Source organism: Macaca mulatta, chromosome 14, assembly GCF_049350105.2.
Source record: "Macaca mulatta isolate MMU2019108-1 chromosome 14, T2T-MMU8v2.0, whole genome shotgun sequence".
NCBI lineage: Eukaryota > Metazoa > Chordata > Mammalia > Primates > Cercopithecidae > Macaca > Macaca mulatta.
In genome coordinates this window covers 762,159-778,365 of record NC_133419.1, presented here as the reverse complement: position 1 = coordinate 778,365, position 16,207 = coordinate 762,159, and the positions used below count along the sequence as shown (strand labels likewise).

The window sequence follows — 16,207 nt, the reverse complement described above, 5'->3', positions numbered from 1 at the left end:
CATTAATCTCATCCAGTGCTTTTGTCACCTCATGTGTCATAATTCAATCTTGTTTTATTTTTTATGAGATGGGGGGTCTCACTATGTTGCCCAGGCTGGTCTCGAACTCCTGGGCTCAACCATCCTCCTGCCTCAGCCTCCCAAAGTGCTGCTGTGACAGGCGCGAGCCACCGAGCCTGGCCAACATGTTGCAATTCTCTAGAGGCTTGTTTGGGGTCCCCTTTCCCTCTTCCATGTCTCTACTAAACTTTTGCAGATTGGGATTCAATTGTAATAACTGCTGAGTGCTCATGTCTGCTGGTTCTGATATTGGGGTCAGTTTCAGTAGACTGCTTTTCCTCCTTGTTTGGGGTCCTATTATGCTGCCTTTCTGTTGGCCTGGTACTCTTGGGTTGATGCCTCAGGCATTGCGAATTTTACCATGTTGAGCGCTGGGTGTTTTAGCATTTTTTTTTTTTTCTTTTTTTTGAGATGGAGTCTTGCTCTGTCGCCCAGGCTGGAGTGCAGTGGCACAATCTCGGCTCACTGCAAGCTCCGCCTCCCGGGTTCACGCCATTCTCCTGCCTCAGCCTCCCGAGTAGCTGGGACTACAGGCGCCCGCCACCTCGCCCGGCCAATTTTTTGTATTTTTTTAGTAGAGACGGGGTTTCACCGTGTTAGCCAGGATGGTCTCGATCTCCTGACCTCGTGATCTACCCGTCTCGGCCTCCCAAAGTGCTGGGATTACAGGTGTGAGCCACCGTGCCCGGCCTAGCATTTTTATAAATCATCTTAATCTTTGTTCTGGGTGCAGTTGAGTTTCTTAGAAACAGTTTTAGCTGCTCGCTTTTCTGGAGAACCTGGTCCTTTCTGTGGAGGCCTCAGCTGTTATCTTTGTGAGTCTCTGCAGGTCCCCCACAGGCCTGCCCTCCATGAGGGGTGTGTGTACATGTCAGCCCAGGCAGGTAAGCAGAGGCCAGACTATCACCCCTGCTTCTTCCTGGTCGGCCATGGGGAGAGGCAGAGGTAACCTGCTAGATTCGCGGGTCCTGAGGGTGGCAGCAGTGGATAGAGGAGTATGTTGGGGCAGTGTTCCCTGCCCGGCCTCCAGGGGTGCCCTCTGTGAGCCCCTCCATGGCAGATGTCAGGTGGGCCATGTTGCAAGACCAGGGTTGTGTGTGGAGTCCTTCCCCCGACACTTTATGTGCACGCTCCTCTCTGTGCACACTCCTCTCTGTCCACACGGCTGGTCCTGGGGTCCAGCACAGGCCTGGGCTCCCACTGTTCTCTGGCTCCTGGCCCTAGGTGCGCTCTGGGTCGCTGAGCAGGGCCTGACGCTGCTGCAGGGGTGGATGCGAGCGGGTGCTGGCTGAGGAGGGCCTGGGGCCAGCCTGGGCATCAGGCAGGGCAAGGAGCCTGGCGTCTTCTGTCCCACGTCTCACCCAGTGAGTCAGCCACACACTGAGACACGCGGGGCTCCACACCGGTGAGGGCACTGCCCCAGGGCCCCGGCTTGTTTGGGTCCCCTGCTCCTGCTGAGATGGGGCACGGGTCAGTCACTGGGTGCCAGCTCTCATGTTCCTGCAATGCAGAGTGAGGGGCCCGGCCACCCTGTCTGCCCAACTGTCTGTTCTTTCAGTCGGGACTGGTCTGTGCTCCTGTGTGTGCTGCACCCTCCCCCACCACAGCCCTCCTTTGACGCTGGGAATCCCGGGAAGGCTCTGGAAGCACAGCTCCTGTTCCCCACCTTACCACATCCCTGACATGGTGCCTGGTTCTGGGGCCTTTGGGTGGAGCCATGTAGAGCTTGGACTCCCAGCCCAGGGTCCCCTGTGCAAAGCAAGAGGCCTCCCATGCACCCAGCCCTGACTCAGCTCCAGCTGTGAGCTCTGCTCACCAGGCCTTCAGGGAAGCCTCACTTCTGATTGGGCTTTTGGAAGGCAGATAGGTGTTGGCCTTGAGTCGCCACCGCACTATTCAAGGGTAACAAAGTACCACAGGTGGGGCAGCTGAAATAATAGCTTCGTTTCAGTCCTGGGGGCTGGAGGTGGGAGATGAAATTAAGGTGCCGTTAAGGTCGGGTCGGCTCCTCCCAGGGCCTCTCTCCTTGGCTTGTAGATAACTGCCTTCTCCATGTGTCCTCACAAGGTCCCGTGTGCGCCTGTGTGTGTCCTTATCTACTCTTCATTTTTTTTGAGACGGGGTCTCGCTTGTCACCCAGGCTGGAGTGCAGTGGCACGATCTCAGCTCACTGCAACCTCCGCCTCCCGGGTTCCCGCCATTCTCCTGCCTCAGCCTCCCAAGTAGCTGGGACTACAGGTGCCCACCACCACGCCCAGCTAATTTTTTGTATTTTTAGTAGAGACGGGGTTTCACCATATTAGCCAGGATGGTCTCGATCTCCTGACCTCGTGATCCGCCCGCCTCGGCCTCCCAAAGTGCTGGGATTACAGGCATGAGCCACCACACCTGGCCCTTATCTCCTCTTCTTGTAAGACACCAATCATGTTGCATTACAGCCCACCCTTGTGACATCATTTTACTCATATCTTGAAAGACTTTCTCAGTGCAGGCTCAGGCCTGTGGTCCTAGCTACTCAGGAGGCTGAGGCAGGAGGATCACTGGAGCCCAGGAGTTCAAGATCAGCCTGGGCAACATAGTAAGACCCTAACTCTACAAAAGAAAAAGAAAAAGGTGGGTCAATCACAAAGTCAGGAGTTCAAGACCAGCCTGGCCAACATAGTAAAATCCCATCTCTACTAAAAATACAAAAAGTTAGCTGGGCGTGGCCAGGTGCCGTGGCTCACACCTGTAATCCCAGCACTTTGGGAGGCCAAGACGGGCGGATCACGAGTTCAGGAGACTGAGACCATCCTGGCTAACACAGTGAAACCCCGTCTCTACTAAAAATACAAAAAATTAGCCGGGCGTGGTGGTGGGCACCTGTAGTCCCAGCTACTCGGGAGGTTGAGGCAGGAGAATGGTGTGAACCCGGGAGGCAGAGGTTGCAGTGAGCTGAGATCGTGCCACTGCACTCCAGCCTGGGTGACACAGCGAGACTCCGTCTCAAAAAGAAAAAAAAAAAAAAAAATTAGCCAGGTGTGGTGGCGGGCTACTCGGGAGGCCTGTAATCCCAGCTACTTGGGAGGCTGAGGCAGGAGAATCGCTTGAACATGGGAGGCAGAGGTTGTAGTGAGCGGAGATCGAGCCACTGCATTCCAGGCTGGGCGACAGTGCAAGACTCTGTCTCAGGAAAAAAAGAAAAAATTAAAAAATTTAAAAAACTATTTCTCTAAATATAGTGCTACTCTGAGGCACTGGGGATTAGGACTTGTGTTAGTTCGTTTTCTGTTGCTTATAACAGAATATCTGAAACTGAGTACTTTATAAAGAAAAGGAATTTATTTTATTTATTTATTTATTTTGAGACGGAGTTTCGCTCTTGTTGCCCAGGCTGGAGTGCAATGGTGCGATCTTGGTTCACCGCAACCTCTGCCTTCCGGGTTCAAGCAATTCTCCTGCCTCAGTCTCCCAAGTAGCTCGAATTACAGGCATGTGCCACCACGTTTTTGTTTTTGTTTTTGTTTTTTGTTTTTTTTTGAGATGGAGTCCCCAGGCTGGAGTGCAGTGATACAGTCTCGGCTCACTGCAACCTCCACCTTCTGGGTTCAAGTGATTGTCCTGCCTCAGCCTCCTGAGTAGCTGGGACTACAGGCGCGTGCCACCATGCCCAGCTAATTTTTATATTTTCAGTAGAGATGGGGTTTTGCTTTGTCGGGCAGGCTGGTCTCAAACTCCTGACCTCAAGTGATCCACCCGGCTCAGCTTCCCAAAGTTCTGGGATTACAGGTGTGAGCCACTGCACCCAGACAGGGATTTATTTCTTATAGAGGCTGAGAAGTCCAAGGTCCGTGGTCACTTCTGTGAGAACCTTCTTGGTGGTGGTTACTCCAAAGAGTCCAGAGGCAGTGCAGGGCGTCCCGTGGTACAGGCTCTGAGCGAGCTACCCAGGCCGCCTTCCTCTTCTTAGAAAGCCATAGTCCCATGCCCATGGTCACCCACTGGCCCATTAACCCACTAGTCCATGAATGGATTAATCCGTTCACCAGGGCAGAGCCCTCATGACTCAGTCACCTTCTAAAGGCCCTTCCTCCCCACAGTGCCACCATGAATGGATTAATCCGTTCACCAGGGCAGAGCCCTCATGACTCAGTCACCTTCTAAGGGCCCTGCCTCCCCACAGTGCCACCATGAATGGATTAATCCGTTCACCAGGGCAGAGCCCTCATGACCTAGTCACCTTCTAAAGGCCACAGTGCCACAGTGGGGATTACATTTCAGTGTGAATTTTGCAGAGAACATTCAAGACATCACACACTTCACCCTGTGGATTTTAGGGGAACAGCTCAGCCATTTACACCATCTGAGGGTGAAGAGTTGGGGCTCACTCACTGCACAAGAGCCTGGGTCAGGTCACACAAGGCATCAGTGTGGCCTGGCACAACAGCTCACACCTGTAATCCCAGCACTTTGGGGGGCCAAGGCAGGAGGATTGCTTGAGCCCAGGGGTTCGAGACCTTCTGTGCAAAATAGACCCGTCATTACAAATAGTTAAAAAAAAAAAAAGGTAGCTGGGTATGGTGGTGCACACCTGTGGTCCCAGCTACTCAGGAATGCCTGAGCTGTGGAGGTGGGGACTGCACTGCACTCCAGTCTGGGCTACAGAGCAAGACCCTGTCTCCAAAACAACCAAAGCCTTCAGCAGCCTCCCCTGGGCGGTTGCACCCACCCATGATTGTTCTGAGAATTGGCTAGTGGGTTTGGGGTCAAGGAATTCTGATTACAAAGGTGTGTACATGAGTGTGTGGGGGTATATGCCCTCAGGAACCCCCAGTTTTGCACAAAACTGGGGTCTGGGTATACCCAGTCAGGAAAGAAAGGCACTGCTTCTGGGTCCTCACTCCCATCTGAGAAGTCCCCTCCTAATCTGCCCTCTTCGCCCACCCAAAGTGCCCTTGTTAATGACCCCTGGGCCTGAGTGGCACAGAGGAGGGGTGTGGGCACCTGGCAGTCTCCAGCCTTGACGCAGGACCACTTAAGGGGAGCAGGCCATGGGGAGATCTGGGTCTCAGCGGCCCCTAGAGTGCCTGTCCCCACGTCCCATCCTGGGTGGCCAGTAGCTCTTGCCCTGTCTGACCCTGCCCAGAGACCTTGGCCAGGGCAGCAGCACAGATGCCAGCTCAGCAGGGCCACCTCCCACAAGGCTGGAATAAATAACCAGCTGCCAAGACTTGCTCACACGTGCATCCTCACAGCTGCTGAGCCAGCCGAGAGAGCGCTGATGCTGCACAGCCATGGCTCCTGCCTCAAGGGTATGGCAGGGAGGGCGCCCCCACTCTAGTCCACGGGGGACACTGGCAAGGATCACAGGTGGAGGCATCCCTGCCGCTGGGAGTTTGATGCCTGACAGCCACCAGAGTCTTCACTGGGTAGGTTCCTAGCTCCCAACTGTGACAGAGTCCCCTCTGCGAGTGGATGGCACTCCTGCCTCCGCCTGAATGTCCGCGCAGGGGAGGGGCCGTGTTCGCAGCTCCTCAGAACATTCTTCCTGACCCTGGCTCTGCCCTGGTGGCGTCTGGCCCCTCCCCAAGCCCTGACCTCCCTCTCAGCTGCACTGTTCATCTGCACCCCGTCCGTGGTCCTGCCCTGGACAGGTGGCATCCACTCTGGACACCAAACCCAGCCCAAGGGCTCACTGCCTGCAGCCTGCACAGGGTGAGATGGGCCACCATTGTGGGGTGTTCTGTGGGTCCTCCCTGTCTGTTCCAGAAGCTGGGGCTCCTCTCCCAGCCCTTTCTCAAGGCTTATCGGTCCTCGCACCTGTGCTGGCTCCTGCTGAGCTCTGGCGACATCACTCAGACGCCTCTCTTTACCCTCTGTTCTCGCCTTGTGTTGGCACCAAATGTCTGCTTTTCTAGCTGAAATCTCACTTATTAGCTGCAGCCACCCTAAAGAGCAGAAGATGGTCCCCAGCCTCACATGCCCCCACACACCACGTGCACCGCCAAGCAATGCGGCACCTGCCACCCACACCAGCCCGTCATCCAGCCCCAGCCTCCTCGCTCCTCCAGCCTACTGTGTCCTCTGCAGAGTGGAGCCCATCTTCCCTTCATCCTGTCTGTCACCCCCCAGGGGATGTCTGGGAGGCCAGAAGCAGCAGGGGTTGAATCTTGGGCACGTGGCCCTCATCACTGCCCTGGCGTCTTTTGCTGCCACGACTCGGTGGACCTAGGCGTTTTCCTCCTGTCTTGTGAATCTTTTACTGTGGGAATCTTCAAGCATAAAAGTGCATAGAATCGTGTGGCAAGCCCCTCATGGCCACCCCAGGACTTGACTCCCTCGGCCTCATGCGGCGCCAAGGGTTTCAGCAACCCCAGCCCCGATCCCCAGGCTCACGCTCACCATGTTCTCCCAACACCCCAGCGCTCTCTGCTAGCCAGTGACAAGGGGCCAGGTCTCCTCCATGCCCGGGGCCCTCAGTGTCTCCAGCCTGTGCCTCTGGGAGCCCTGGGCTCCGTCCAGCCTTGGCTGGCTAGCAGCAGCTCCCGCGCACGTCCCCAGTGGGGCTGGGTGCGGGGACTGACTGGCGTGTATCTGTGGCCTAGCCACGCCCGCCTCCATGGGAGGGACGGCGAGCCTCAGGGCTTCCGGTCTCAGGATGTTGCTGGATCCAACATTTCAGACAGGACAGCCCTGCAGAAGGATGGCCACCCACCGAGGAGGGCTGTCTGGTTGAATTCAAGCTCTGAGAGGCGACTGAAACGTGTGAAGATAGGAGCACCTGACCTGGGGTTTCAGTGTCTGCAGGGTAGGCTTGGGGAGGGGCAGCTGTCAGCTATGTCCTCCCTCCAGAAGGAGGCCTGGGCCTGGGGTTGGGGGCCTCACCATTGCCCACAGCAGCCCTGGCCCTGGGTGGAGCCTGCAAGCCCCTCCTCCCACCAGCCAGCAGCAGCTCCACTCCCTTGGACCCCTTCCTTGCAGCTGGCTGCAGAGCCCTGTGGGGGCTCCTGAGGGGTCCTAGGAAGGGCTTCTCTCCACACATACTCCTGAGACCAGAGCCGGGCCTCGTGCATTGTTCCCTGCAGGAAGCTGTGTGCCTCCAGGCTGTCTTCTGCCTGCTGCCTCCAGGACACAGAACCGCTTCCTAAGGGCGGCTCAGGGCGGCTCACAGCATACCATGATTGTGTAATTGCACTGCTATACCTTTGGAGCCAGTACAGCCCTAGCAGCCATTTGGTCAAATCCAAGGGGTGCTGCGTGTGGTGACTCATACCTGTAATCGTAACAGCTTGGGAGGCCGAGGTGGGAGGATCACTTGAGGCCAGGAGTTTGAAACCAGCTTGGGCCACATAGCAAGACCCCCATCTCTACAAAAATGTTAAAAGTTAGCAGGGTGTGGTGTTGCACACCTGTATAGTCCTGGCCACTCAGGAGGCTGAGGCGGGAGGATCGCTTGAGCCTTGGAGGTCCAGGCTGCAGTGCGCTATGATCACACCATTGCATGCCAGCCTTCGTGACAGAACAAGACCCTATCACTTTTCGTTTTGGAGATGGAGTTTCCCTCTTGTCGCTCAGTCTGGAGTGCAGTGGCTTGATTTCAGCTCACTGTAGCCTCCACCTCCCAGGTTCAAGCGATTCTCCTGCCTCAGCCTCCTAAGTAGCTGGGACTATAGGTGTGTGTCACCATGCCTGGCTAATTTGTTGTATTTTTAGTAGACGGGGTTTCACCATGTTGGCCAGGCTGATCTGGAACTCCTGACCTCAGGTGATTCACCTGCCTTGGCCTCCCAAAGTGCTGAGATTACAGACATGAGCCACTGCGCCTGGTGACCCTATCTCAAAAAAACAAAAAAAAATTAAGTCTGGGGAGAGGCAGCCACCCAACTTGGGTTCTGGGCGTGGCCAGGAAGGCTCTGGAGGCTCCGTCACCATATCTGGTAACCGCGTCCTCGGGTGAGGCAGCCCCAGCTATAGCACAGGTACACACCTGGAGATAGGCAAGACACAGGTGCATAGCTCCCGGCCCCAGCTGTGGCACAGGTACACACAGGCACACACCTGTGGCACAGGTACACACAGGCACACACCTGGAGGCAGGTGAGATACAGGTGCATAGCTCCCACTCCTTGTTCTATCCCATGTCTCCCCATCCCAGCTGGCCCAGAGTTCTCATACCTTGCCTTGCTGAGATCCTGGGGCCACCTCCCCAGGCTCCTTCCTTGCTCAGCCCAGGCTGGCTCTGCACATGGAGTCAAGGTGTCCTGGAACATCTGGTCAGATGCTCTTGTCAGTCCTGTGTCTCAGGAGGCTGCCTGGGCAGACTCAAGGAGAGAGGCCCCCATCAGCCTCTGATGCTGGCCTCCCCTGCGGCCTCCCATGAGCTGGCTTCCACTCAGGGGCCAAGAGAGGGACGCCCTTCTTGGTGGATGACCAGGGCTCCTGCCAGCCACTGGGCCAAGACTGTAGGGTTGGGCCCGGAGCCGCTCAGGGCAGTGGAGGAGCATGGCCTACTGCCCTCCCGGGAGTCACAAGTCCGGGCTCTCAGGCCAGCATGACAGCAGCAGCGTGTCCATGTGGGCCAGTCCTCCGTGGGCCTCTTTGGTTAGCAGGGTGGAGGGATTGCTCAGACTTGATTACTCTGGGGGTTTGGCACGCCTGCTCCACGGGGCCACAGCACAGAGTGGAGGTGAGGTATTGGGAGTTCCCTCCTCCGCCCGCCAGTGCCGCCTCCCTCAAGCAGGCATTTTTTTTTTTTTTTTTTTTTTTGAGACAGAATCTCACTCTGTCACCCAGGCTGGAGTGCAGTGGCACAATCTCAGCGCACTGCAACCCTCCACCTCCCAGGTTCAAACGATTCTCCTGCTTCAGCCTCCTAAGTAGCTGAGACTACAGGCGCCCACCACCACGCCCGGCTAATTTTTGTATTTTTGGTAGAGAGGGTTTCACCGTGTTAGCCAGGATGGTCTTGAACTCCTGACCTCAGGTGATCCACCCACCTCGGCCTCCCAGAGTGCTGGGATTACAGGTGTGAGCCACCACGCCCAGCCCCCTCAGGCATCTCTGTTTTTCAACCTTGCCTTTTAGACGTTGGCAAACTCCCCAGGCTTTGGAGCAAGCCCCTCGTCCCACTTATTTCGGTTTTCTGGAACCTTCTCCAAGAGAAGTTTCCAAGCTGGTCTCCGTGGGGTGACCCCCACCCTCCACATCAGGAGGTCCAAGAACATCTTTCTCACACTTGATCTGCTTTCTCCCTAGAAACACGTCAGACCTCTGTCCCTGGTCCTCCTAAATTCCTCTGTGGCGTGTCTCGGTGTGTTTTGTATGTATATCCTGTTTGGCTTTCCTTGACTCTTTCCATTTGAGGCCTTGTAACTTTTTTTGAGGTTGGATAAAATTCACGTACCATAAAATGCACCATTTCAAAGTGGCATTTAGTATGCTCGCAGAATTGTGCAACCCTCAGTACTGTTCCCCAAAAGCCCTCTGCTTGTTAGCAGTTGTGCCCTCTTTCCCTGCCCTAGCCTGTGCCCATCTCCAGCCCACCGTCTCTGTAGGTTTGTCTGTTCTGGATGTTTCTGTGAGGCCGAGGCTGTCCATGTTAATTGAGTCCTTATTCCTCCCCGTCCATGTGCTTGTCCCTCCCCTGGGCTCCTGCGGTGCTCCCCACACCCACCCTCAGACTTTCAACTTCCCCTACCTTCTCTCTGACCCTTCCTTCCTCCCAGGCAGGCCCCTCGCCCGCTCCCCCCTCACCGTGGCTGGTGCCTGCTCCCCAAAAGACCTGTGTGGCCCTTGTTCCTCCTGGGAGCCTGGCCCCCTGGTGTGCTTGTCCATCACACCAGCCATGCTCCTTGGGGTCTTATAAGCCCTCAAGGGGGTCCCAGTTACCAGCCTGGGTGGCCACTCAGACCCCCCAAGGACCCAGCCCCTCTGTGTGTCTGCGGCCCTCTGAAGACTCCTCCCTCCACTATGGGCCTGGACTCCCTCCCTGTGCCTGCAGCTGCCCCTCCTCACTCAGCCCCGCCCCTACACCCGGTGGCCTCACCCTCCTCCCCAGGAGTGACTCTCGGACCCTCCCTGGGCTTTTGGGAGCTGGGCACACACCCCCACCCAGCACCTGGGCTCTAGCTTCTCCTTGTTCCCAGGGCCTGCTTGGGAGTAGCGATTCCTGGGGTTGGGGTCCCTGACAACGCCCTGGTCGTGGCTGCCCCCACAGCGTGGTCACTACCCACTCACCAAACCACCAGGCTGGGGCTCCGGAGTGGGAGGCACTCGGTGCTCTCAGGGATCCTGGCCACCCACAGCCTCACCTCCTCCTGGAGGCAGCAGATTATGAGCAGTGACCACAGAGGCCCCCCAGGAGGAGGAGTGTGTGGCGTGGCCAGAGCTCCCCACAGCCTGGGGGCCATCCCTGCCCTGAGGCATCTGCCCAGGACCCTGCACGTCCCATTCTTCTCACAGAGCCACCCAGCGGATATTGGGGGGAAGCTGCAAATTACACCACCACCACCTTGAGCCGTGTTTCAGTTCAGGAGAAGGCGGTCATTTTAGAGCTGTCGATGGGGTTGTGGCTGTGCCGGCAGCCTCCATGTTGCCTGGCCTGGAGGGACTTCTGGAAGGACCATGTCTGCACATGGCTGTTGAGGGGCCTGGCCCAGCCTCAGGAGGGCAGGGGTCCAGCAGTGCTTTTCCAGGCCTGGGATGGCTGGAGCTGCTATAGCCACTGCTGCCGTCCATTACCAGCATCTAGGGGGACCGGGCGTGCTGGCTCACACCTGTAATCCTAACACTTTGGGAGGCCAAGGCGGGCAGATCACTTGAAGTCAGGAGTTCAAGACCAGGCTGACCAACATGGAGAAACCCCATCTCTACTAAAAATACAAAAACCAGCTGGGCGTGGTGGCGGGTGGCTGTGATCCTAGCTACTTGGGAGGCAGAGGTGGGAGAATTGCTTGAACCTGGGAGGCGGAGGTTACAGTGAGCCAAGATCGTGCCACTGCACTTCAGCCTGAGTGACAGTGAGACTTTGTCTCAAAAAAGCAGAAACAGGCGTCTAAGGGAAACTCTGTCTGGGTTGGGGAGGCCGCCCGAGTGCTAATTTCCACCCTCCCTGCCATGTGTCTACCAGGGTCTGATGTCTGCAGAGCAGCCCCCGTGCCCCGAAAGGCCAGAGCTACCCGATGGGGTCTGGCACTTTCTCGAGCACTGCTGGGCAAGTGGCAGCTGCTCCTGCTCACAGCTCTGAAGTGACGTGCCCTAGTCTGGAAGAGGCTCCCAGTGTCGAGGGGACTCTGCCCCACTCAGGACAACAGCAGCCTCCCCCGTTAGGATCCTCAGACATCCCATTCCTCCTGGGCAGGAGCAGGAAGGTGGCTCGAGGTGCGGTCCTGTGGCTGCCATTTCTCACTTGGATAAACCCTGCAGTGTCCAGCCATGACCCCTTAGGGTCCTGCAGATGTCCATGCCACACAGCCCAGGTCCTTGCGCCCCTGCAGCTGCCTACTGCCTGTCCTCCCCTCCCGCATGGTGTCCAGGCTGTAGGCCCCACTCCAGGCCTCCTCCCTGAGGCTGCAGCCCCAGGCATGTGGGGGGCACTTTTCTCACGCAGCAGCCACTGGTCATGTTCCGTTGTCAGCTGCCTCCACCTGCACACACTCCTGTCTGCAGAGACCAGAAGCTTCCAGAACGATCTGTCGCTGCTGCTGGTGGCTGTGGCCCATAGTGTTCTGGAACCACCTGCCCTGGTCCCAAATGTGCAGTGTGAGATGTGCCCACACTCAAGGTCCCCCGTGACCTGGAAACCGCTGTTGTGTCCCCAGCACCTTGGGAATGAGCCTGTCCTCTGTGAAGGAGGGGGTGGTTCTCAAACCATTGGCTCTTGGTGCTCAGGGGGGGCCTGCTGCAGTCCTGGGCCTGGGGTGGTGGTGGTTCAAGACTGAGACAGACTTAGCCTTTGAAAGGGTGCAGAGGCCGGGCGCAGTGGCTCACGCCTGTAATCCCAGCACTTCGGGAGGCCAAGGCGGACAGATCATGAGGTCAGGAGTTCCAGACCAGCCTGGCCAATACGGTGAAACCCGTCTCTACTAAAAAATACAAAAATTAGTCGGGCGTGGTGGTGCGTACCTGTAGTCCCAGCTACTCAGGAGGCTAAGGCAGAATCACTTGAACCTGGGAGGCAGAGGTTGCAGTGAACCAAGATTGCACCACTGTACACCAGCTTGGGTGACAAAGCGAGACTCTGTCTCAAAAAAAAAAAAAAGTGCAGAAACCACTGCCCCAGGCAGCCATCCCCAGTATGAGGCACTGCCCATCAGTCCAGGGCCAGCAGCGGGGCCAGGGCAGCCTGAGGCCTGTCTGGTTAGCCTCTCACCTGGGGTCTAGACAGAGTGAGGAGCCCCGTCCAGCAGCCACTGTGTAGCCTGAGGGCCATCCCCAGGGTGAGGCAGTTTCAGGCCTCATGTCACTCTCCAGGCCATTGAGAGGACTTGGGGCGGCTTCTCCTGAGGAAGCTCCCGGAAGATGTGCTTCCTCAAATACAGGGTTCACAGGACCTGAGGCTCTGGCCACCCCACCAGCCATCGTCCCCCAGACCACTGGGGACAGTGGCTCCCTCTACCTGCTGCCCCGAGTGGCCCTGCCCCTGCTGATAGCCACAGCCTTTGGGGTACAAGGTAGGGGAGCTGGGTGGGCTCCCAAACCCACACCCTGGTCTCCCCAGGTACATCCAGACACTGAAGGACCACAGGCCCCGGATGGTGTGGGACAGCCAGGCCTCGGAGCACTTCTTCGAGTACAAGAAGTGAGTGTTGGGAAGTGCATGGCCCGCCTCGGCCTTGTGTGCAGGGAGGGACCCTGGGGGTGGAGACGAGGGAGCAGCAGGGCCCAGGGGGTCCCAGGACGCTGGGGGTGGAGACAAGGGAGCAGCAGGGCCCAGGGGATCCCAGGACCCAGGGGGTGGAGATGAGGGAGCAGCAGGGCCAGGGGGTCCCAGGGTCACGAGCTGACTTGCTGCTCCCGGCCCCGGAGCACAGCTGGACAGCAGGTGGCCACCTGGCGGGTGGGAAGAGTCCAGGCCGTGGACCTTGGCTGTGAGGGGAGGAGGCCTGGAACCAGCAGAGGTGGCGGACGGGCCGACAGTCCCCTTGTCTTGCAGGAGCCGCAGTGGGAGGCACGTCGTCTTCTACCCAACCCTGAAGGTGCGTGTGCTGCCAGCCATGGGACCGGGGGAGAGATGGGGCATGCGACAGCACGGCAGGCACTGGCCTGCGGTCCCTGGGGTCCAGGCAGTGCTGCCCCTCGGCCTGGAGGACACTCCTAGGTGTTGGGGGACAGGCCCCAGCAGGCACTCACACCTCCATCTGTGCTCAGTCCCTGCAGGTGCGGCTGGAGCTGGCCCGGGAGCTGGGCGTTGGGGTCTCCATCTGGGAGCTGGGCCAGGGCCTGGACTACTTCTACGACCTGCTCTAGGCGGGCTTTGCGGCCTCCGCGGCGGACGTGTTCTTTTCTAAGCCATGGAGTGAGTGAGCAGGTGTGAAATACAGGCCTCCACTCCGTTTGCTGTGACGGGTCTGCTGCAGTCCTCAGTCGGGGGTCCTGGGCACCGTGTGACTCCCCACCCTCTCATGAGGCGTCCCTGCCCTGGGATGAGTCCTGGCTGGGGGGCACCCGAGAGCTCAAGCCCCTCCCTCAAGCCCCTCCCACCCGGGCATCTGCTGGCTGCCTCCTGTCGGCTGGGCAGGCAGGACCCACAGTACCTGCCCCACCAGGACAGCCTGGCTCAGGCCTCTCTGGGCTGCTTCTCACATCCTGGGCCAGATGTGGGTTTGGAAGCTCTGGAACCATCCCAGACTCGCCCACTCCCGGACTTGAGGGCCCTGGCAGGGACAGCTCTGCCCAGCATCACCCCAGGGCTTGGCAGTGACAGAGCTGAGAGCTGCACGCCCACATCACCACCCACCTCGCCAGCCACAGCATGTGTGACATCTGCAGAGAGCCACCCAGACGTCCCCACCGAGTCCAGCACGGCAAGGGTGCAGGGGCTGCCCTGGAAATGGGCACAGAGGAACCTGGCCCACCCTCTTGAAACTGGCCCTGGACCTTGGCTCAGCTCTGCCGCCTCAGGTAGCGTGACCCCAGGCCAGCCTGGCCACATCAGGGAGCATGGTGAGGGGCAACGGCAGGACCCGTGGGCCACATCGGGAAGGGCATTTCCAGTGAGGGGTGGGGCAGAGGACACGTGGCTGGCAGTCTGCACCCACCCCGCAATGCAGCGGTGTCCAGGCTCTGGGGAGGCCCTGGGGAATTTGGAGGCATGAGCCAAGGCCTGGCGGCCTTCATTCCCGTGCCCCTCATCGCCATCCTGTCCTTGGCTGGTCGTGAGAACTCCTCTCCTCACCATTGGGACCCACAGGGCTGAGGTGGGCAGCGGAGGGCATAGGTGGGTACACGTCCCAGGCAGGGTCTCTTGGGGGGACAGAAGTGAGTCCAGGGAGTGGATGGGCCTGGGCGTGCCTGAGAATGCCGTGGGGTGAGGGACGGTGAGGCCAGGGTGGGCACTGGTTCTGGTTCAGAGTCAGTAACATCAGGGTGTGGTGGGCAGGGGGGTCAGGACATCTCCAGCCGGTGGTAAGAAGCATGGTGGGGTCTCCTCCACAGGACAGAAGCTGGGGAGGGGGTCCTGGGTTGGCCCAAGGCACCCACGCCTAAGAAAGGCCTGGATGTCAGGGAGGCCTGTGAGCCGCCACACTGCAGGTGCAGCCCTTCCCACTGCTTTGCTGCTGCTTGACATGGGTGTAGGAGATACAGGTGGTGTGTGCAGTGGCTCATGCCTGTAATCCCAGTACTTTGGAAAGCCGTGGCGGGAGGAATGCTGGACAACATGGTGAAACCCCGTCTCTACCCCCTAAAAATACAAGTTAGCAAGACGTGGTGGCATGGGCCTGTACTCGTAGCTACTCAGGAGGCTGAGGTGGGAGGAGCACTTGATGAGGTTGAGGCTGCAGTGAGCTGTGATCAACTACACTCCAAAAACCTTCTCTAAAAAAAAACAAAAGCTGCCACTGGCTTTGGGGCACTGACCTTGTGTCCCCAGAGGCGCTGACGCTAACATTTGAGTTCGTTCTCAGGGATCCTGTGGCTTCCGTCAGAGTGAGGGCAGGGGACACGCAGGCCTGGGAGGGTGGTGTGGGCCTGGAGCTAGGCATTGCCAGATCAGCATTGGGTGCAAGCAGGGGTGGGGATGCCACATAGGATAGGACGCCTAGAGCGGGCTCTGTCTCCAGGGTGATGGGCAGAGGGTGAGGCAGGAATTAGCTGGAAATTGAGATTGTGGGGTAGTTTGGGGATCAGATGCCCCAACCTGAACTGACTGTCATCTCTGTGGCCAGTGTCCCCACACAACCCTCACCCTGGCTGTGAGAATCCTGTGGCAGGCACCTTGATGCATGTTTTTTCTGTGCCCTGTGATAACTGCTTTGTGCTGCCAGCTCACTTAAAGGGCAGAGTTCTAGGAACAAAATAGACGGGGGAAAAGCGGAGCCCCACCTCGACAGGAGGCCCCAGGGTGGGGGTGATATGGAAGGAGCCCTGCCTCAGGAGGAGGCCCTGGGGTGGGCGTTTTTGGGCAGGAGAGCCCCACTTGGGGAGGAAGACCCTGGGGTTGGGGGTGAAGCAGAGGGAAGCCCACCTAGCACAGGCCGGCAGTTCAGGGACGCCCCCTCCCCCCCACCCCCCGAGGGCGCTTGGCACTTTTTTTATATTTTTATTACTATTTTTTTCTTTTGAGATGGAGTCTTCCTGTGTCATCCAGGCTGGAGTGCAGTGGTGCGATCTCCACTCACTGCACTGTCTCCCAGAATCAAGCGATTCTCCTGCCACCAAACCTGGCTAATTTTTGTATTTTTAGTAGAGACAGGGTTTCAACATGTTGGCCAGGCCGGTCTCAAACTCCTGACCTCAAGTGATCCACCCGCCTTGGCCTCCCAAAGGGATTACAGGTGTGAGCTACCGTGTCTGGCCCCATCACCACTTCTTAGAGCTAATGTCATGATTTCCTTAAAACCAGAAGTCTGGAGAGTCCTCTGCAGGCGGCTCCCCCCAAGCCTGTGCACCAGGTGACCCCACAGCCACAGGGCTCTGCCTAAGCCTCATGCCAGAGGCTGCCCTGCCC

General features: G+C 58.1%; 1 protein-coding gene across 14 annotated transcripts in view; it reads left to right on the top strand.

Moving 5' to 3' along the window:
* Positions 1 to 13,719, top strand: part of CHID1 (chitinase domain containing 1) — a 42,511-nt gene extending 28,792 nt beyond the window's left edge. For 11 of the 14 annotated variants that reach the window (XM_015113187.3, XM_077960501.1, XM_015113188.3 and 8 more), the window contains 3 exons: positions 12,758 to 12,838; positions 13,193 to 13,235; positions 13,408 to 13,602. In XM_015113187.3, coding sequence (XP_014968673.1) covers positions 12,758 to 12,838; positions 13,193 to 13,235; positions 13,408 to 13,506 — 223 coding nt within the window. In that variant the 3' untranslated portion in view covers positions 13,507 to 13,602. 14 annotated transcript variants of the gene reach the window in all.
* Positions 13,720 to 16,207: the final 2,488 nt, after the last annotated feature.